This window comes from Tasmannia lanceolata, unplaced genomic scaffold (assembly GCF_043159265.1).
Source record: "Tasmannia lanceolata isolate RefF3 unplaced genomic scaffold, GAP_Taslan_0.1 ptg000008l, whole genome shotgun sequence".
Lineage (NCBI taxonomy): Eukaryota > Viridiplantae > Streptophyta > Magnoliopsida > Canellales > Winteraceae > Tasmannia > Tasmannia lanceolata.
In genome coordinates, this window is record NW_027518685.1 from 61,860,571 (window position 1) to 61,882,756 (window position 22,186).

Sequence of the window (22,186 nt, forward strand, 5' to 3'; positions counted from 1 at the left end):
AGCCAATCCATTATAATAGAAAATGGGAGATTAGCTGCAATCAATCTACTATAATAAAGAACAGGAGATTAGTTAGAAGGGACTTGCTAGCATCCATCACATAAGGCATTTCACGGATGGGCTGTTGCATGTGAGAGCAGCCACATCATGAATGAAGACAAACTCTGCTAAAAAGTGAACCGGTGTGGCTGTTCTCACATGCAACAGCTCATCCGCGAAATGCCTTCTGCAATGGAAGCTAGCAAATCCCTAGTTAGAATAAATCCATTATAATAGAAAACAGGAGATTAGTCTTGCTTTTTTGAGCCTTGATAATAATCTTTAATCAAGCTTATAAGAATAATTACTACAGAGACAATTCCCAAACTATAGGGGGATTTAAAACAAGAACCCAATCTCAGATGGATAACTTCAGGGATGGACGACTGGTTGCAGATCTAGAATACAAAACATTCAAATTCTCTATACTTGGAAGATCAGTCTCCACTGGCACAACCCCTGCAACCACAATGGACACACTCTATAACCTTCTCTTCTCTCAGATGTTTGGGGACTCTGCACACGCATGTTGTTGCAAAGTTGTGATCCCGCGGCTGTATGCATCGCAAACAGCAGAGGCGTTCATAACCAGGCTGAAAATCAAATGCAGCCCAAACAGATTAAAGATTGGCACACAACCCAACAAGCAGGAAATAAATAAATAAACATTTTTTTTAAAGATAACAAACATAACTAATTTGAAATAAAAAAGAAGAAAAAAGATTTGAAATCAGTAAATGATGGGAAAATGATAAATCACTTCTGAAGAAAAAAAAAGGAAAAAGATACATGCTAACAGCCACAGTAATAGCAATGCATCCAACTATTTTCTCAACGCCCTAGTAATAGCGTGTGAAAAGAGTTAGAGAATGGAAGAAGATACGGGGCTGAAGAAGATAATAGGTGGGCGCAAAAAAAAGAAAAAAGGAAAAGATCTCCCAAGGTTTCTCCCTCACTCGTGGCCCCTCCTTTTAGGATTGGCCTCGTGGCACATGTGGCCCCTCTTTTCGGGTTTGCCATTGCATGTGGATTTTTTTATATCAAGGAGGTTTGAACTCAGGACCTTTTGCTCTGATACCATGTCAACAAGCAATTACTCCAAAATCTTAAGCTGTTGGAGAAGGCATTATTTAATTTTTATACTTTAACAAAGGCGAATGTAATCTGTAGGATGGGAGACCGTGTTCTCGGAGAAAAGCTTTTGGAACTGGAGCCATGGAATACGGCATACCATATCAGAGCTACAACCATTTGGATCAGATTTTTCAGAATACCCCTGCATGTTTGGGCCACCTCCACAGTTGGAGCTAGAAGATGGGGCTAGCCTGGAATATGCGCGGGCTCACATCATTATTACCTACTGGGCATTTCTTCAATCATCAGTTTGGGGGGAGAAAGATAAAAGAATGCATTTCAATTCCAACTTGTCATGGTTTTAAATCTCAGCCGCAACCGAAACGAAATTTGCATGAAGTCGTTTCTTTAATTTCGCCAAAATGTCACTAAAATTTCGGTTGAAATTTCATTTTAGCCTTTTTTACAAAATTTCCACCGAAATTTTTAAAAAGTCCACCGAAATGTTATAATTCCCACCGAAATTTATGAAATATTCACCGAAATAGCTGGAGTGGGAGGATTATCAACTTCTTGTAAAAAGTTTTGAACTTCAGCTACAAAGCTACACTTCCTGATCTCCTCTTTTTTGGTGCGACCAAGGAGACCTCTTTTAAAAAAGAGAGACCACCTCTGGTGGCCAAAAAACGAGCCTCAGACTTAGAGTTTCTACGCGAGGACCCACCCTTCCCAATCTAAAGGCATTTGTGGCGCCGAGATGAATTGGCGCGATCCACCTTCTCATGTCCAACATTAGTTTTCAAAATCCTCGCCTTTCTTTTATTACGTTTATTCTCATTGGAAAACCTATTTTTTATTTTGATAACCCTTTTGCCTTCCGCCGACTTCAGCATAAAGCTGCCAGCGAGATCTTTACAATTGGCCTTACCCAGAATGCCAAGTGTTTCAGCATTTAAGGATCTTTGAGATGCCCCTTTTCCACACCATCCCATCGATCCACACATTGACGCTTTTCTACTACCTGACGACTTTTTGGGGGGCAATTCAGAGGGGGGCTAAAAGGGGCGATTCAAAAAACCTAGGGGGTCTCACCAACGGCTCTCTGCCACTGACATTATTACCCTCGGGATTAACAAAAGAACTTCCAGCTTTTTCCATCGGATCCGCGAACTCCGGAATCCGTCACCGGCGGCATGGATTTCAGGCCATTCCAAAAATACAGAATTTTTAACACTAAGGTCCTCCCAACGCCTCTTTAGTAAAAGTAATCATTTCCCAAAAGCCAAATATTTCTTCTTCCAAGATGTTGGCTTTCTTTCCAATAATTTGAACTACTCGATCCCAACGATATGCAGAAGTATACCATACCCCAAGGTTAAACCAAGATATGTGATGGACCATTAATCTTTTCTGCACGCTATTGTCTTAGCATGTTCTAGCACACCCACATACTGCATAATTATATCTACTATAGAGCTCTTGACCTGAGTAATCTTTGGCCCATTGATGACTTCAATCTATCTGAAATTTTTCTTCATGTTCATTTTTTCTCAACACTCGTTTTGAGGAAAGATGAGGTTGTCATCTGCAAACTGGAGATGCGTTATGGAACGACCATTCTTGCAAGTTTTAAGACCCTCATTAAAACCCTTTCTTAAATAAATAGGGAGACAATGGATGACCTTGTCCTATGCATCTCTAACTTTGACAGAAACCAACCGGGGCACAATTTACCATGATAGAGAATTTCACCGTCGATATCGCCCAAGCGTGCAGGGGAATCTCGTAGACTCTCACCCATATGGTTTTGGCCCGTGTCCTAAAAGATGGGTGCCATGGGCTCAGAGAAAGTAGGAATTAACCAAGAGCCCATGCTCCTTTGGCCAAGATCCGATTGGCCTGTTCTTCTGATTGAAAGGTGAATAGTACCTCGTTAGAGCTAACGGTAGGCATATCGCAGAACCACCTAGCCCAGCACCATACATCTTCCAGACACCAATCCTTTTCTTACTTTTCCAATCAAACAGGTCCTCAACAGCTACAATCTGGTATCAACTTCGTAACCTGCAATTTCCACCATCGTAAGATCATCCTTGTCCACAACAACCGCACCGTCAGGCCACGCCCGTGTTTCGTCTTTCATCTTTCGTTGATGCGGCGGACTCGCTTTCTCCTTTATCTCATGTCTCTGTTTCTTTCGACATCGTCAACATTCCGTCCCGCGTTTGAAATTGTGGTAGCGTCAACCATCGCAATACCAATATCCCGGAAGGAAACCATTTCCGTTCTTCTCTGCTGTGAGACTCCTACGATGGTGGAACATCACCTCTTGACAGGCTTGACATACCAAAAGATCTGATGATGTATTGCTAAAGTCAGTGAGCAAAAGGGCAGTGAAACATGAGATGGTCTATGGACTCTTTCGGTTTCTTACAAATAATGCAACAGCTGGCAAGACAACATTTCATTTTTATAAATTCTAAGTTGATTACATGTGCTAATTTTTTCTTTCACCATCATCCATGTGAAAGGAGAATCCTTGAGTATCTCGATCCACTCTTTTGCCAGCAAGAAAAGGGGAACGATATGAGGAATAAAGGAGACCTAACCAAGGCGCTTGGCTACGTACTTCACTATCCTCAATGTTATGCTTAAGCCTAATGATCCACTCGAGGACCCCAATCCCCTTCCCTTCCACAGCCGTATGCTCTTGCCCCTCTATAGGTTGCTAGAAGATATAGGTTCGAAAATTCATGGCACAAACATGACTCACCTAGCCAGAGATCTACCCGAAATCTAATTTCCTCCCCCTCCACATACTAAATTTAATTAGGAGCTCAAAGGATGACTTAGAACCACAAATAGACTTTGATGTAAATTCATCGTAGGCAACAGAAAGAGGGAGGGAATATTTAATCAAGATCAAGAACAAGAAATATTATCACGAAAGATCAAGATCACCATCCAGAAAGATCAAGATCAAGAAAGAGGGGTAGTAGGAATAAAAAAGGAAAGCGCTTTATGAACCCTATCGGGAAGGGTGAGGAAGGAAATGGGAAAAAAGGATAAGGTGAAATGAGACAAGAAAAAAGAGATCTGAGAAGAAAGATGAGAGATGGAGAAGTGGATGTAAGGAGAAGGATAAGGGGGCTTTGGCTTACAATCCCAACCAATAGGGGATGATAGGGAGAGGAGAGAAGGTGAATATAAAAGAAACAAAGATAACTGACCTTATATGAAGCTCAAAATCTTTACTCATTCTATCATGACATATCATCAAAGAAAAGTGTCCTAAGGCTACATATATAAGAAAATGAAGACAACAAGAAAGTTCTAAAACCCTAAATAAAAGCCTAAGACTTTTGAACTAAAATAAACTCTCAAGAGTTGAAAATCTCTTGACAAGGTATCTATGGGCAATGCCCATTAGACCATAAGGATGAAACCAATTTTGAAGAGCTTTACAAGAGATTGGAGATAATCGGAAGAATGACTTAAAGACTCGAGTGATTTTGATTGGGAAAAGACTATTATCCCCAATGATTTAGAAAGACTTAAATATCACTACAAAAAATAAATAAAACTCTTTTAACATTAACGACGGGCCCTATCTTCTGAACTCCTTGATTCTTCATTGCATTTTGAATGGTCCCCCATCAAACTTCCATGCACTTGAACCTTTACCTATAGACAGGTTCCTACACTCCCAATCTACCCAACCCTGCCCATATTTGTCCCCCGTGATTTTATGCCAAAAATGCCTGTCTCCTCGCCATATCTCCATAACCATTTGTCAAATAGTGCTTTATTTCACAATTGCACTCTTCCAATTCCATTACCCCTTTGCTTCCCCTTTGCTTCCTTATTCTGCTTGCATTATTTCAACATGGGATTTGCTAGTGTCCATCGCAAAAGGCATTTTGCGGATGGGCTGTTGCATGTGAGAACAGCAACACAGGCTCACTTTTCAGCAGATTTTGTCTTCATTCACGAGGTGGCTGCTCTCACATTCAACAGCCTATCCGCAAAGTGCCTTTTGCGATGTACGCTAGCAAATCCCTTCCAACATATAAGATGCTTGATTTTCTTTTTGGATTTCACCTCCTTCCCATAAGAAATCCATTTGCAATTTTCTCTAGTTCTTGCAAACTTTTTCGTGATCTTTTTTTTTGAAAGATGACGAAATTCCATTAATACTCTAAAAATTACATTGGGGACCAAGAGTCCCTCCTGCCATTACATGGTAACAGACAAAGTTGGCCAAGACATACCCTGAGCCAAATAGAACAGAAATCAAGACCCTTTCTGCCTGCACCAAGCTATGGTCAGACCTTACACCAAACCCGGACCAAAAACTCAATTCCCTTCCAAAACCCTTAGAAAGATTGTCTTCTCATAGTAACGAATCCCTTCTGAAATCTTTAGAAGCCTCTGCAAAATCCTTTATTTCTTGAGATCCCACTCCCATATTTTCAATTCGGGTGGAAAAGCATGGCATTCATCAAAACAGACTTGTCATCACCATCTAGATAGTCATTCAGTTTGTACTTTTACACGACTCGCCTATGCCGAACACTTTTCCAACTCCTCCATAATATACTGGATTTGGAAATCCGGCATATCAAGGAGGAGGTCCTCCGGAACCCGATCCAAAAATCCAGGATTTTTTCTGCTCTCAATCCTTTCTTCCACCAGTCGGATACACATTGCCTTATTAGCTTCCCAATTTTACCTCCTCGCAGCCCCTCCGATAACCAAGAAACAATAAGATAATACGCTTTAGTCACTATGGCCTCCCTTCTAAGAAAAGCACTGGAAGGTGGGGCCCCCAAACCCAAAAGCCAAAATCTACAAACGACCGGGGACAAACACTAATGGCTTAACCATAAACGGATCCAACCCTGGCCGATTGGGAGTAAATTTTTAGGAGATTTGAAAGTCTGTTGTTTTTCTTCCTTGACGCTAAGTTTGCTTCCAAAAGATTCTCCAAAATATTTATAAGGAGATTTTAGGGATCTTCCAAAGTTTCCTTCCTAAGTTTGCTTCCGAAAGATTCTCCAAACTTTATAGGGATCTTGGAAAGGGACAACGTAAACCGAGAGATTTTCCAAAGCCTCTTTAATTTTTTTTGGAAAAATGACAAATTTTCATTGATACCATGAGGAATACATTGTGGACCAGGAGTCCCAATTGGCATTACAAAGTATCAAATAAACTGGCCAGGGCACACCCTAGGTCAGAGAGACTGAACCAAAAAAAGCGAAAAACTGGATTCTTTTTTCCTGTGTTTACGATCAATTCGAAGAGAAAACTTTCCCCGATCATACCCAGCCGTCTTCCATACACTACGATCATTCCAACCTTCATCCATTGACTTCCTCCAAAAAACCAAAACTTCCTTAGCAGCAACACCTCCACATTCTTTTACAAATAGCATAGTTGAAGGATCCAGACAAGAGAACCAAAATTAAGCGAGAGATTATGGTCTCTCAAGCCGAAATTTGGTCGAAGCCATACACAGCCCAGCTGGATGCATACAATACATAGGACAAATACTACTGCTATTGATTCAATCTGCAAACTAAATTCTACTCACCAACTCATACTTCACTTGTTAGAAAGCGAACAATAATTCCAGAAAGACTCCTTTCTCTCCTATCCGTCCCCCTTTCTGTCTATAATTCTTTCTGGGTCCTGTCATTTTCCAAAACCTGACCTTCCTCCCATGCGTATGCTACCACCAAGTATTACCCTTGAAACAATCTAATAAAAAATCTAATCAAGCTCAGGCCACAACCAACACAGGGATTGCTATCTGGGCGGCATGATTAGAAGGGTGGTGGAGGTCAAACTGGAAGGGGATAAACTGCAGTCTCGAGTACGCGGTGGCAAAAATATTCACATTGAAGTGGGCATTTCTGAGATCTATTCTCAAGCTTAAGGTTGGTAACAGGCTATACACTATTGGTGTCGCGGCTGTCGCCGGAGAATACGGTGGTGATATGAAAATACCAGCTATGGTGGGAATACCGAAAGAAGCTAGTTACACCTTTACAATTTCTCGTAATAGCAGGTCGTCTTCGAAAAGTGGTGACGGTGGTGAGAGGAAAATGGGCGAAAAGTTGCCGGATTCCGAGAAGCCAGAGAGATCGGAGAAGATGATGTACAAAACACCATTGGATCAAGGGCGTGTCAACGTCTCTTCATCCGATGAGGCTGATTGGTTAGCGGAGAGATTGAGGAAAGGTAAGTTTCCAGTCGTTGACCCTATGATCAGATTGGATGAAGAAATTGAAGCACTTCATTTGAATTTTAAAAAAGGCTGGGCCAAGGAATATTCCAGAGAACATTCGGTAAGGAGTTGTCTAGCAGTGTCTCGATTCGGGAATCGCCTGATAGGTGGCGTGGGAAACAAGCGACGGGATAAGATATGCGACATGGGAAGCAGTGGGGAGATGGTGGATGGTGGGTATAACATCAAAAGGAAGAAGAGGGAGAGTCACGAGTCAGATTCTTTCACTGCCGCTCGTTGGAAGCGCAACGTGTCTAGGAAGGAGGACATGCGTCTCTATCCTAATAAACTTAGGGAAGAGGTGGTGGACAGGTGGCCTACCAAAGACCATAAACAGAAAAGAATCAGAAATCAAACTGGGGTTTTCTTACAGGCCTGACAACACAAACGAAGAAGACGGGCAAAACTTACAATCTCTTAACGGAATCACAAATCGTTGGAGAAAAGAGGAACAACTTGTCTTCCGTGATTATGAAGCTGCGCTGGAGGTTCTATGGAGGAAAGCCTGTGTGGTGGCGAAATTGAGTCTGAGACGGAGAAACAATACTTCCCCGTTATCCAAAGACGAGGTTATCAGTGAATACCTTGCCTTGAAAAGGAAGAAAGCGGAAAAACAGACCATGTGCGAAACATCTATTATGGCTGAAGGGATGATTGAGGAGAATGGCGAGAAAGCTGCCAGGGAGACGGAAAATGGGGGAAATGTATCGGATGCGGGCCAGATTCCACATCTGGAGGGGTGTACTGTTGTGAACCCAAGTGACCATGATGCCCTGAATATAGTCCAGCAGAGTTCTGTTGGGGTTTCGGCGGATGACACTTTGGAGGCTGATCTGAGATCCAAAATCGATAAATGCCTCTTTTGTGGCGAGGGCAAGAAGGAAGATGCTGACTCAGCCGAGGCGGTGGTGTTTGTGGCTATGATACATATGGGAGATGAATTGGGCTTTCAATTCAAGGAGAATCTACTGCAAACACGATCGATGTTTGAGGAAATCAATTGCAGGGACAGTGCACTATGAGGCAAGGGCAAAAACCTGGGGAGAGGAATGTGGGAATTGAAGGCCTTAAAGTGATCAAGACATTCGGATTGGGATTGGGGATCAAAAAAGTTTTCCGATGAAGATTATTTTCTGGAATATAAGGGGGATGGGATCCGAGCGGAAGATGCTCACTATCAAAGATATCTGTTCAAGCAGGAAACTGGACATTATAGCAATCACTGAATCAAAGCTTACGGGGGTGACGGAGTCTGTAGTGAACGATGTGTAGGGAAGATTGAATATACAGTGGGCGGCAAAAGAAGCAAGAGGTACTGCAGAGGGAATTCTGGTGATATGGAAGGAGAATATTATCCGGGCAGAGGAAACATTAGTGCGGGATTACTCTATCTTAATCTGCTTCAGTTCACAACACTTATGTGTGTAATGGGTACTGACGGCCGTATACGGACCAGCACGGGCCAGATTGAGGTCGGACTTATGGAAAAAATTAGGTGAACTACGGGGTAGCTGGCAAGGACCATGGATTGTAGGTAGGGATTTCAACACTGTCCGCTACCCACATGAGAAAAACAGACCAGGCCGAATTACTTCTACTATGCATCACTTCTCCAATTTCATCCAGGAGTGATTGATCTTTCCCTCGTTGACACGAATTTTACATGTTCTAACAATAGATCTCAACTCATTCTAAGCCGTCTGGATCAGGTCCTCATTTCAAAAGAATGGGATGAACGTACTCACGCATCTGTCAAAAGGCATTACCAAAAAAGATTTCTGATCATAGACCAATATTGTTGGAGATGGCTGAAATTCTGGACGGGCCGTGGCCATTTAAATTTGACGTGGCATTATGTGAACAGAAGGATCTGAAGCTGAAGATGGTAGAATGGTGGCGCGGATGCTTATACTAGATGGCAGGGCTTTGTCTTCTGTTCGAAATTAAAAGCTATAAAGATGCGGATCAAGGAGCAGTCAAAGATGTTGTGGGCATCCAAGACAATAAGGAAAGGGGAAATTGATGCTTCGTTGTAACAATTGGAGGACCTAGAAGAGAATGCTTCGTTGGAGGAATCCAATATCCAGCGCCGGGCAGACTTATTGGAGTATGAAGAAATTATTAGAAGAGAAGAAATCAACTGGAGGCAAAAGTCCCGTGTGACATGTGCCACGTGGAAACAATTGAGGGCAAGCCAATCTTCGCGGAGCGCTTAGTGTTACGGGGACACGGTCAGTATTAAAATCCAAACTCGACTCGTCTCGTTGCCTCTTGGAAAGTAGTCGCTAAGAGAACCTTTGGTGGGCACTCTTGACTAAGTTGGTTGGTTGGTTGGCTTATCCCTTATAAGGGAGTTCGTCCCGTGACATGCTGACTCCTCCCCCGATAGGTCTAGCGGGTGTAGGCCGGAACCTTGGTGATTTGCTTGTGGGTTGTACGAGGACTTGCTTGTGCGTGCGAGGCACACAACAAGAAATCATATTGCAGCACATATGCATGCCCTAAGGGAGCATTGGGTGCGGATTGCGAGTTTTCCGAATCCGTGTCGATACGTCTCTACGTGCGAATAGGACATGGATTCACGTGGAACACACCCATATTCTTGTCGTAGCCATGTCGTTCACGAATCCTGTTTTTTTTTTTTTTTCGAGCGAATCTGATTCATCATTGTCTCTTTCCGCACGAATCCTGTTTTTTCGGGCAAATCCGATTCATAGCTATCTCTCTTAAAATGCGAATCCTGTAAATTTTCCCTTTAAATGTGTTTTCTTAACTTTTTTATGTATGAAAGTACAACCCGTACTCTTTTAATAAAAGCCCTAGTGACTCGACCCTCGAACACCGACCCCCTTCCTCCTTCGACTATCTTAATACAAAACTCGCAACAACCCTCCACTCTCAAATTTTTCATGAATATATATACATATGTGTATATATATATATATATATATATATATATATATATATATTAATTTTAAATTTTTTATTTAATTTAAAAATTACCAAATCCGAATCCTAATTTTGGGGGCTTGCCGAATCCAAGACCTCGAATCCGTGTCAGATCCCGACACGCGGATCCGAATTCATGCAACATAGTCCATGGGGAGTCTTGCTTCTTGGATGACCAAGCCTTTGTGCTTGGCGGATTGGGATGTGGCAGAATGCCTCATTCCTTGGTGGGCTACGACTACCCAGATGGTCCCTTGATGCGGTGGTGTGCGCGCCTAAGTATTTAGGCTTAATGGAACAGAGCACGGCTGGACCTGGCCTTGCTTCAAGAAGGTTGGAGTTGCTTGTGGGACGTTGGTCCTTGCTTATTGATTCATGGCATAGGTCTGTGCCTTAAATTACAGGGTCGTTAGACTTGGCGGATTTGTGCGTGGCATCGTTATGCCTCGTACTGGATGGACTTTGCATTGGGCTTCAAGGCCTGATGTTCGATGTGCTCGTGATGCTGGCTGATCACGAGAGTGGGGTTCAGAGTTGGTCTCTACAAGTCCAAGCCAAGCTCAGTAGCTTGATGGAAGATTTGGTGGCCGTGAGCAAAGTATATAGAAGTGCATGTTAAGATCTTAGCTTGGTAGCCTATTGAATAGCTAAGAGATTGTGTGAACAAGTGAAGCATTAAGAGGTGTTGGGCATGCAAGACCTTCAGAGCCTTGCACAGGTCGAAGGCTGGCCTTAGAATATGCGTATGTTGAGGCGTTGCACAGGTTATTCCGCTACTAAAACAAAAGGCAAGTGACCGTTGGTATCAAAGCGAAATGGTCCAAGCTAAATTGGTATCAGTTTGATATCGAGTGGCGGATCAGAGCAGGTATGGATGTAAGGGCTTGACAAGGAACTGTGATACAGTGGGTAGGGTTGAACTTGGGTCGAGTAAAACCCGACCCGCGTCAACCCGACCCGAAAAGGGGTGGGTCGGGTACTGTTTGGACGGGTAAATAGTTGGGCCGGGTTTCAAAACTCAAAACCTGAGTGAAACTCGGGTCGGGTCGGTTTTAAAGTAGAAAAACCCGACCTGCATTCCTTACTCGCATGTATTTTGCTTTTATTATTATTATAATATAAATTATAAACTTTAAACTTTAAAGAGTGAAAATAGCAAAGAAAACCCTAAAATTTAGTCGATACCTTTCTAAAGAGGAGTCATATGTTTGGCTTTTTCCCCTTTTCTCTCTTTCTGTAACCCTAAGTCCCTATCGGCGACTTCGCAACTCTCGCCGGCCGTCATTTGTCCTCTATTCTCAGCTGGAAAGTGAAACTAGAAAGGATCTCTTCCCTCCCACTTGATTTTGGCACCGATTGTGATTTGTGGAAGCCAAGGTCTCTCTCTCTCTCTCAAAGAGCACTAAACTACTCATTTATGATCTTTGGTATTTAAATCCAAACCCTTATGGTTATGGAATCAAATAGCCATGGTCTGTCAAAAAAAGGGGGAAAACTATGTATAAAAAAACCCATCCAGAGTTGAGTCCAATAATCAGTTTTTGGGTATTTTATATTTACAACATGTTGATTGTTGAATAAAAAGCTCTTTTTTTTTTATAATCACAATCTTCCACAGAAGTCTTATCTTCTTTTGGTTGCAGAGTTGCACCAATCAGTCCTTGTTATACGTTAGCATTCTACTATTTTACCCTTCTAGCTGATATTAGCATTGAATACTATTTCATCTTTTAGCCTCAGCTTTCCTGCCCATACATTAGCATTTGGCGAACAGTGGATGGTTATATTGGGTTACATCGCATCTCGGATTACTGACATGCATGTGCTCACTCTTAAATAGCAATATGTCATATTAGAACAATTTTAGCTAGGATCTCACATGTAAAGTCTGAGTCCATCTAATGATTTGAAATGTTTGTATTTTTTGCACCCAAAAAATAAACAGGGCCTTTGAATATGTTGTTTTATCCATGCTATTGTTTTATTCATACTGTTGTTTGTATTTTTGTTCATCTATTTTTATTCTCTTTGTGTAGAGCATCCAGAGGTTATATCAATTTTTAATGGAAATGGAGGATATCGAGAATGATATTGATGTAAGATTTACTTTTTCGCTTATTATAAATATGCATCTATCCCATTCTCAATTATGTAGTGTCCACTTAATCACTTAACCCTTTTGTTTGTCAGCTTATTTTCAACGAAATGAACAAATAACTACTTTTGTATCATCTAGGTATTAAATTCTTGTATCATCTAGGTATTAAATTCTTCAGAGTATACTGCAAATACTGTTAGCACTGCTGGGGGTTCCACAACAAATACAATTAAGAAAAGAGTGTATTCGGTCACATCTAATGTGTTGAAACATTTTACAAAGGACCAGACAACTGCAGGATTGGATTTGAGGGCTAGTTGTAATTATTGTAAAAAATTCTTACCATGCCCAACCAGCAGTGGCACCAGCAGTCTTAGAAGACATTTGGAAAAAAACATGTATACCGTACTCGACAAGAGACAAGAGGCAGGAATTATTGGGTTTAAACCAATTAGAGAGGGTGATGATGGAGAGGAAGGGGCGAGTCTTACTCCTTGGATGTTTGACCAAAACCGATCTCGAAGAGAATTGGCAATCATGTTAGTCATGCTTGAACTGCCATTTAATACTGTTGATAAGGCTGCTTTTCGAAATTTTACGAGGGTAGTTCAACCTCGGCTCAATATTGTATCATGCACAACTATGAGGAAAGAAGTATTAAATGTCTATGGAGAGGAGAAGTCTAAATTGAAAAGATTGATAGATACGTCTCAGAGGGCTTCTTTAACAGCGGATATGTGGACATCCAATCAAACTTTGGGTTATTTATGCCTTACTGCACATTTTATTGATGGTAGTTGGAAGTTGCATAAAAAAATTCTTAATTTTTGTATAGTTCCAGCTTCACATAGTGGAGAAGTTATGGCCGATGTAGTTGAAATGTGTTTGATTGAATGGAACATCGGTAAATTAACTACAATTACATTGGATAATGCTTCTGATAACAATGTACTTGTCAGAACACTTGCTCCAATTCTTTTTTGAAAGGGAATGTTACTACAAGAAGGTCGACTTTTTCATATGCATTGTGCAGCACATGTAATCAATCTCAGAGTGCAAGATGGGTTGAGTGAGATTAATGAATCACTCACTGTCATTCGAGATAGCGTCAAGTATGTTAGAGGTTCACAAGCTGGAAAGCAACAATTTGAAGAGTGTGTTTTGCAAGAAGGAATTTCTAGTAAGAAAGGCTTGTGCATAGATGTTTGTACAAGGTGGAACTCCACTTTTCTTATGTTAGAGTCTGCCATACAATTTGAGAGTGCCTTCACCCGTTTAAAGGCACACGATTCAAACTTTGGAAGAGAAGCCCTTACTATTGATGATTGGAAGAAGGCTAAAGTTATTTACCGTTTTGAAAGTTTTTTTTATGCAACAAAACTTTTCTCTGGCCACAAATATACCACTTCCAATCTTTATTTTCATGAAGTTTTTGAAATTCAAGCACACTTGCGTGAGATGGCAAAGCATGATGATGTATCTATTAATTTAATGGCTAAGAAGATGCAAATGAATGAAGTTTGATAAATATTGGAAGGAATGCAATGTGATGTTTGCTATTGCAGTGGTTCTGAATCCCACGTATAAGATTGAATATCTTAGCTTTATGTATCATAAAATTTTTATCAAGGATGCAGCCGAATCGCAAGTTTCATGTATTAAGCGGGAGACATTTGCGATTTATGCTGAGTATGTATCCATTTACAGTTCAAGGCAAAAGCGTGGTGTACCCTCAATGGAAAAAGATCCAGAAGTGGATAGTGAAACTTGTAGTGGTGAAAGAAGGATTTCTAATATGCAAAAAGATTTTTTCAAGATGATTGCTGTGAAGAATAATGTAGGGTCATCATCAGAGTTGGAGCAATACTTGGAAGAAACAAGTCATCCCAATATTGACTTCGATATTTTGAGTTGGTGGAAAATTAATAGCTCAAAATACCCTCTACTTTCTCAGATGGCTTGTGATGTCTTGGCCATTCCTGTATCTACGGTTGCTTCAGAGTCAGCTTTTAGCACTCGAGGTAGAGTTCTTGATAATTATCAAAGTTTATTGAGTCCCGGGGTTGTGCAAGCATTGGTTTACACTCAAGATTGGCTACGAGATGATACATGTGAAGAGGATATGAATAAAGAAATCGAAGTCTACCAACATGAAAATGCTATTGAAATCATTGAATCAGGTAATGTAACAACTCATTTGCTTTGATAAGTATGAATATATTTGATAATTTCTTATGTATTTTGTTTCCTTTTTGAAGGCCTCGCCGAACCTCTACAAATTCCGTAGCATGTAACAATCTTGCCGTATCCATACCATATTTTGAGATGGGGTAAGTTCCATATGTGAATTTCTTTACGTATTGATTGTGAATTCATTTAAAATGCCTCTGAATTCTTTTAAGTAAGCAACAAGTATGTTATTTTTACTCATGTTTCAAAAAACATCCACATTTTCTTTTTATACTTTTCTAAGTAGTTGAGTGATCCTCTTTTCTTTTTGGTTGCAGAGCTGAATTATGTGTTCACCGCTCCAAAGCATGATGACTAAGATTGAAAGCCTCACCTTTTTCTTTTGTTCGGCTCTGCTATGATGTTATTAATTAAATTTTGGCTTTCAATTGTGTAGAATGGCTCTCTTTTTGTATTTCAAACTCTCTTATACGTGTCACAGTTGCAGTTGTGATTATATGTGTCACAGTTGCAGTTGTGATAATGCCCTATGTTAGATGAAATGCCACAAAGAAGGTTTTGTTCCCATGCTTTTATTCTAGGATTTTTTCATGCTTTTATTTTGTTTGTTGTAGCTTCTCTGGATACTGGATAGTGCACTTGAAGTTTCTGTTACTACTTACAATTGTATGTGGCAAAAAAGATCTAAAAAACCCCACTTGTGCAAAACTTTCCCTCATAGGAAAGGTATGTTACTTTACTTCTGTATTGATTTACATGTGGGTGCTACTTAACTTCTATATCGTTTTGTTTTTTCTTGTTGGTGGACTTTGCATTTTTCTTACATGATGTATCATCCAATAATCTTATGTCCATTTCTTACGATTCTATTGCTACATCCTATAATTTTAAGTCTATTTCTTTTGAATCTGCTTGTGGTATTTTGACATTGATAATGTGTTAGACATGGACATGAGGTGTATAAGTGAATCTATCCGTAGTATCATCTGTTTCTTCGTAAGTGAATATGTTCGTGTATTAGTGAATTTGTATCTTCGTAGTATCATCTGTTCGTGTATAAGTGAATGTGTTCTTTTGAATATGTTCGTAGTATCATCCTTGTTGTTACTAGTTAGTCTCGTTTGTAATGTTGTCTTAAAAAAATTAGTGAACTGATGTCATTTTAGGGGCAGGTTTAAGTGAACTGTCGTCTTCAATAATTTAGTTTTGCACGAAGCCAAAAAAGGCGACGATGGGAAAAAACCCGACCCGGCCCGAGAAACTACCTCGGGTAGGGCCGGGTTTAAGAATCCCGGGTTTTCCCCAAAAATAAAAAACCCAATCCGAGATAATTTCTCGGGTAGGGTAGGGTTTTAGAAAACCCGACCCGAGTTGTAACCCTAACAGTGGGTGTCTGTGCTTGGCATAGTTACAGCAACTGGCAGTGTTTATGGCTATGGTTAGTGCATCTCAAGTGCAAGTGGCATTGAATGAAAGAACGAAAAACGCTTTCAGTTGTGGCAGAGTTGGAAGGAACGTGAATGTTCGCCAAGTGGCGGAAGCTTGGTAATGTTGGTTGCGGATGTCTTTGAAACTGATGCCTTAAAAGTTCGTTAGTCAACCGATTAAAGAGTAGAAAATGTGTGGGGATGTTTATTTCTGAAGAGTGGATGCAAAGCTTTCTCAATGTTGTTTGTGAGACATCATTGAGCTGTGTTGGTGGCATGGGTTACTTTGTAAGCTTGGCAAACAATGTGGCAAAGTATGGCAACTTGAAAGTTTGGACTCCCCCTGTCTTACTTGAGTCGTGCAACAGAGGCAGGATGGCATGGAAAGATTTGTACCGTCAGTGTTGGTTTAAGCATTGTTCAATAGATTTGCTTGAAGCTTGATACATTGGAAGAGCAACAACCGTCGGCGAATGGGTTGGCATGTTTCAACGACCCACTGACGTGTGAGATCATAAGTGGCAGTTGGGAAGTTGGAGATGGTCTATTGCAGTGTTGGCCAAGCAACGATGGGTTTGCATATGGCCTAAGGGCTCGCAATGACAGAGGGTCGGCTTGCTGGTAGAGGCCTTCCCTGAAAGATGAGGTGTTGAACGTGTCAACACCAATGAATTTTATAGGTGGATTTGCTTGCTCAGTGTGATGGCATGACCAGTTTGACAGACTGGCAGTATGTTCTTGGGGTGAGGAGGAAGCATCGACGCACCTAGGTCAAGGTGGAACCCATGAGAAGGGTGGCGATACTACTGGGGCCAGCAGGGTGAAGGTGTTTGCGACCTTGACGAACTAAAGATGCATACTTAGGGTGAAGAGCTAGGCATTGGCTGAAGTACTTGGATGGTAGTTCACAATCATGCGAGATGCTCTTGTCAGTAAGACCTTGGTGCGGGCACCAGGGCCGCTTAGATCGATACAGGTTTTGTTGAGCTGGTGTGGGACAGTGTGGTGAGCTCTCATATGGCATTTGGGTAGACCGTGTTGGTATGGGGCGACATAGTGTGTTTGTGTGCTTCTTGCTACTTTGAAGTTTCAGTGTTGGAGAAAACCGAAAGGGCAATTCAATTTGAATAATGGAAGATTTGGGTGGTTAACAGTGTGAGTGTTGGCCGTGGGTACCAAAGGAGACCATTGGTGGCATAAGGATTGGTATGTTCGATGAAGTAAGTTGGCTTTGGGCGAAGAATCCAAGACTAAGTTTTGCAGTGGAGGATCCTGAAGTGGGGAGACTCTTGGCCTCATGATGGGGCGGGACCATTGAGATGGTTCCTTTGTGGCTTGGGGATGTAGGTTGCTCCCCATGATGGTTTACACCCGGCAAGAGTAGGGGGTGTGTTGTATTGGTTGATCCCAGTAGGGGATGTTTGGCCTCAGGAGGAGGCAGGACTAATGTGGTGTCCCTTTCTTTGGGAATGCTAGTGGCTTCCCGTGGTTGGTTTACACTTTGTTGGTGACAAGTGCTGCACTTGGCCAAAAGTGAGGCAAGTGTTGTGCCAGAAGTGGTGGCACATTCAGGGAGAGACAAAAGGGTGCAAGTTGGCCATTTCGGAAGACCGCCCCAAAGGAAGCTCGGGTGCAGCTAAGGAGGAACTTGAGAGTTGCTTGAGGAAAGGATTCAAGTCTGGTCGCTCTGCCCTTATGGAGTTTGGTGGAGTGCTTAGTGTTTGTAGGGAACGTCAAAACCTTCGTATAGTTCGGTGGAGCCCAAGAAAACCATCGATGTTGAAGATAACTCCAGGAGATTGATAAGGCAGTGGTTGAAAGAACTTGGGGCAATGTAGCATGCAGAGAAGGTCAGGGTGGACTGATTGTCGGAGTACCAGTGGCAGCTGTTTCAAGATTGTGAAGTCATTACTATTGTGGAACTAAGCTTCATAGAGTGCTCAGTGTCGACGAGGGCGTCGACGTTATCACGTGGAGGAGTGTCACGGGGAAACAGTTGAGGGCAACCCGATCTTGGCAGAGCGCTCAGTGTCACAGGGACGCGGTCGGTATTAAAATCCAAACTCGCCTCGTCTCGTTGCGTCTTGGAAAGTAGTCGCTAAGAGAAACTTTGGTGGGCACTCCTGGCTAAGCTGGTTGGTTGGCAAATCCCTTATAAGGGGAGTTGGCCCTGTGACATGCTGACTTCTCCCCCGATATGCCTAACAAGTGTAGGTTGGAACCTTGGTGGTTTGCTTGTGGGTTGTACGAGGTCTTGCTTGTGCGTGCGAGGCATATAGCAGGAAATCATATTGCAGCTCATATGTGTGCCATAAGGGAGCATTGGGTGCGGACTATGAGTTTTCCAAAGGGATGCACTAGTTTCTTTGGCCGAGGACGGGGGGGCCAAAGACAACGCATGTTGGGTTGGGTTCCCACATGCATTGTGCGTACGGACCGGTGCAGGGGGCTCGCTGTACTACTTGCCTTCTGCACCGGGGTACGTCTTGTGGGAAGGCCAATCTCTAGGCCTTCCATGAGTTCGTGCTGGGCGACCTCGGTTGCCCTGCGAGGAGCACACCTTGCGAATTAGTCAATGGGGTATCTTGCTTCTTGGATGACCAAGCCTTTATGCTTAGCGGATTAGGATGTGGCACAATGCCTCATTCCTTGGTGGGCTTCGTCCCTTGATACGATGGTGTGAGTGCCTAAGTTTTAGGCCTAACGGAGCAGAGCACGGCTGGACCCGGCCTTGCTTCAAGAAGGTTGGAGTTGCCTGCGGGACATTGGTCATTGCGTATTGATTCATGGCAAAGGTTTGTGCCCTGAATTGCCGGGTCGTTGGACTTGGCAGATTTGTGCCTGGCATCGTTATGCCTCGTACTGGATGGACTCTGCATTGGGCTTCAAGGCCTGATGTTCGATGTGCTTGTGATGCTAGCTGATCACGAGAGTGGGTTTGGAGTCGGTCTCGGCAAGTCCAAGCTCAGTAGCTTGATGAAAATTTTTGTGGCCGTGAGCAAAGTACCTAGAAGTGCATGTCAAGATCTTAGCCTAGTAGCCTGTTGAACAGCTCAGAGATTGTATGCACAAGTGAAGCATCAAGAGGTGTTGCGCGTGCAAGACCTTCAGAGCCTTGCACGGGTTGAAGGCTTGCCAGGCGTCGTACGGGCACGGGTTATTCCGCTGCTAAAACAAAAGGCCCATGACACATGGCTCAAAGTGGAGGATAAAAATACTAGGTTCTTTCATAGAATGGCCAGTGCATGAAGAAGAGTAAACACCATCAACAGTCTAATGGTAGGGGGTAATCTGATCGAGGAGGACAAACTCAAGGAGGTAATTGTGGACACCTATAAGGTGTTATACTCAAGCAAACATACTTGGCATCCGAGATTGGCGGGGCTCAATTTTAAGACTATATCGATGAGGAAATCTGAGTGCATGGAAAGGGAGTTCTCAACGGAGGAAGTGGAGGCGGCGCTGCAATCCCTAAAAAGGACAAGGCCCCGAGTCCTGACGGATTCCCAATGTCTTTCTATCTCAGATGTTGGGAAGTGATCAAAGGAGGCGTAATGGCGGTAATAAACGAATTTCATACAAGGGGCATCATCAATAAGGCTGCCAATACGACGTTTATTACTCTGATACCAAAGATTGAAGGAGCAATTGAACTCAAGGATTTCTGTCCTATCAACCTGGTGCATAGCCTATATAAATTGATTGCAAAAGTATTGGCAATCAGACTGAGTTCTGTCAGGGGTGCTCTAATATCCAAATACCAAACAGTTTTCGTCAATGATCGGCAGATTCTGGATCGAATTCTAATAGCCAATGAAGTACTTGACTCGGCGAAGCGTGAAGGGACCATTGGAATTATAGCCAGGGTTGATATGGAAAAGGCGTATGACCATGTGGTGTGGTTGGTGCTGGAGGGGGTGGATAAGGGCCTGTGTCTCTTCATCATCTTTCTCCATATTGGTGAATGGCGTGGCTGAAGGTTTCTTCACTAGCTCGAGGGGTCTTCGAAAGGGTCCTTATTGCCGAGGCCCTCAGTCTTCTATTGGTGAAAGCAGAGTCGAAGGGGTACTTTACTAGCCTCACACCCTGCCGAAATTCACCGACGGTATCCCATTTACAGTTCGCGGATGACACAATTATCTTCATGAAGGAGGGTAGGGAACAGATGAAAAATGTGATGCGTATTTTTCGATGGTTTGAAATGGCAACTGGATTAAAAATCAACTTCACCAAAACTGAAATTGCGGGTATCAACCTTCAATCGCATGTTATTCAAGAGCATGCAGACACTCTGGGATGTAAGGTTGTGAATCTGCCCATCAAATATTTAGGCCTACCAATGGGGTATGGTATCCCGAAAGCTGACCAATGGGATCAAGTTATTGAAAGAATTGAAGGACGACTTGCAACCTGGAAAAAGCAATATTTGTCACTTGGAGGATGAATTACTCTCATAAAGGTTGTATTGTCCAACATGCCAGTATACTTTGTCATTGTACAAGATTCCTACGAATGTGGCCGAACATATTGAAAGAATACGAAGAGATTTTCTGTGGGAAGGCAGGGAGGGGGGCGGTAAATGACTAAAACACCTGTTACAATGGAAAAAGGTATGTAAATCAAAGAGGCGCTGCGGACTGGGTATCGGCAAAATTCGGCTTCGGAACAAGGCACCAATAGGAAAATGGCTGTGGAGATTTGAGGTGGAGAAAGAAGCTCTGTGGCATAATATCATAGGGGACAAGTATGGACGTGGTTGGGGAGAATGGGAGTGTCGTAATCCCTCAGCGGGGAAGGGTTCGGGAGTATGGAGGTTTGCGTGCTCATTGCGTGAATTATTTCAACCGCTTGTTCAATTCAAGGTAGGCGCTGGCAATAACACACGATTTTGGGAAGACCTTTGGGTGGGGACTGATATGCTAAAGATTTCATTCCCTGACATCTTCGTCTCGCCATTAATCAGTAGTCAACTGTCGCTGAATAGCTGATTAGAGGTTCGGAACATGGAACCAGTCGTGGGAAATCCGATTGAGAAGAAATCTGAAAGATAGTGAAATTGTGAGTCTCACTTCTCTTTTGGATTTGCTTTCTTCCATCTATTTTATCTCCCTTTCAACCTGATCAGTGGGTATGGAGCCCGGACATTGAGGGGGGTTTCTATGTACATTAGTTCTTTCGACATATGGATGAAGGGACTTCATCTCTATCCCGGCGTGCAAGGATTTGGAAAACAGCCATACCGCCTCGTGTGGCTACTTTTGATTGGACGGTGACTTATCGAAGTACAACATATGCAATAGGCTGAAAAGGTGCTACTTTCAAATGGCAAACTGGTGCGTCCTTTGCTATCAGGCTGAAGAGACAATTGACCATCTGCTCAGTCATTGCCCCTTCTCTTATGCGGTGTGGATGTACCTTCTTCGTTCTTTTGGCATTACAACGGTATTCCACGAACGCATCACAAGGGTATGGTCCTCTTGGGGGAACGCCCTAAACGATAGCCATGGTTGTACAATGTGGGCATCCATTCCATACGCCGTGATCTGGTTTATATGGAACAAACATAACAACAGAATCTTCCATGATAAGGCGAGGTGTTGGTCGCATATTGTTCTTCAGGTCAAGCTGGCAATAATTTCATGGTCCAAGGCAAAATCGGGGATCCCCTACAACACGGAGGAAATCTTGCGTAACTGGTTCTCGATTATTCGGGAGCGTAGATCTCACCGGATTATATCTCCTTCTTGGCCGCCACCACCGGAAGGATGGTTGAAATTGAATTTTGACGGGCTCTCTGGGGAATCCAAGTGTTGCTGGCGTCGGTGGTGTTATCCGGGATAATGAGCGTACCGTAATTATGTCTTATGCTTGGCCGGCACGTTTCTGTGATGCGTACGAGGCGAAAGCAAAGGCTTTACTATTCTGTCTTAGATGGTATCATATGAACAATCACGGACCGCTAATTGTTGAAGAGGATTCCTCCAACGTCATCTCCCGGGCATCAAATCGTAGTGCTGGGCCCTGGAGGCTGCATCATACGCTGGACGAGATTCACGATCTCGTTCGTCTTCTTCATCCTATTATCTATCATCGAAGAAGATCGGCCAATCATATGGC

General features: G+C 42.7%; 1 protein-coding gene across 1 annotated transcript in view; it reads right to left on the minus strand.

Moving 5' to 3' along the window:
• Window positions 1-267: 267 nt before the first annotated feature.
• LOC143883710 (protein BUD31 homolog 1) overlaps window positions 268-22,186 on the minus strand; it is a 44,474-nt gene continuing 22,555 nt past the window's right edge. Inside the window, exon 4 of the mRNA XM_077387027.1 lies at window positions 268-632. Within this exon, the coding sequence (XP_077243142.1) occupies window positions 477-632 (156 nt within the window). The 3' untranslated portion in view covers window positions 268-476. The remainder of the gene's footprint in view (window positions 633-22,186) is intronic.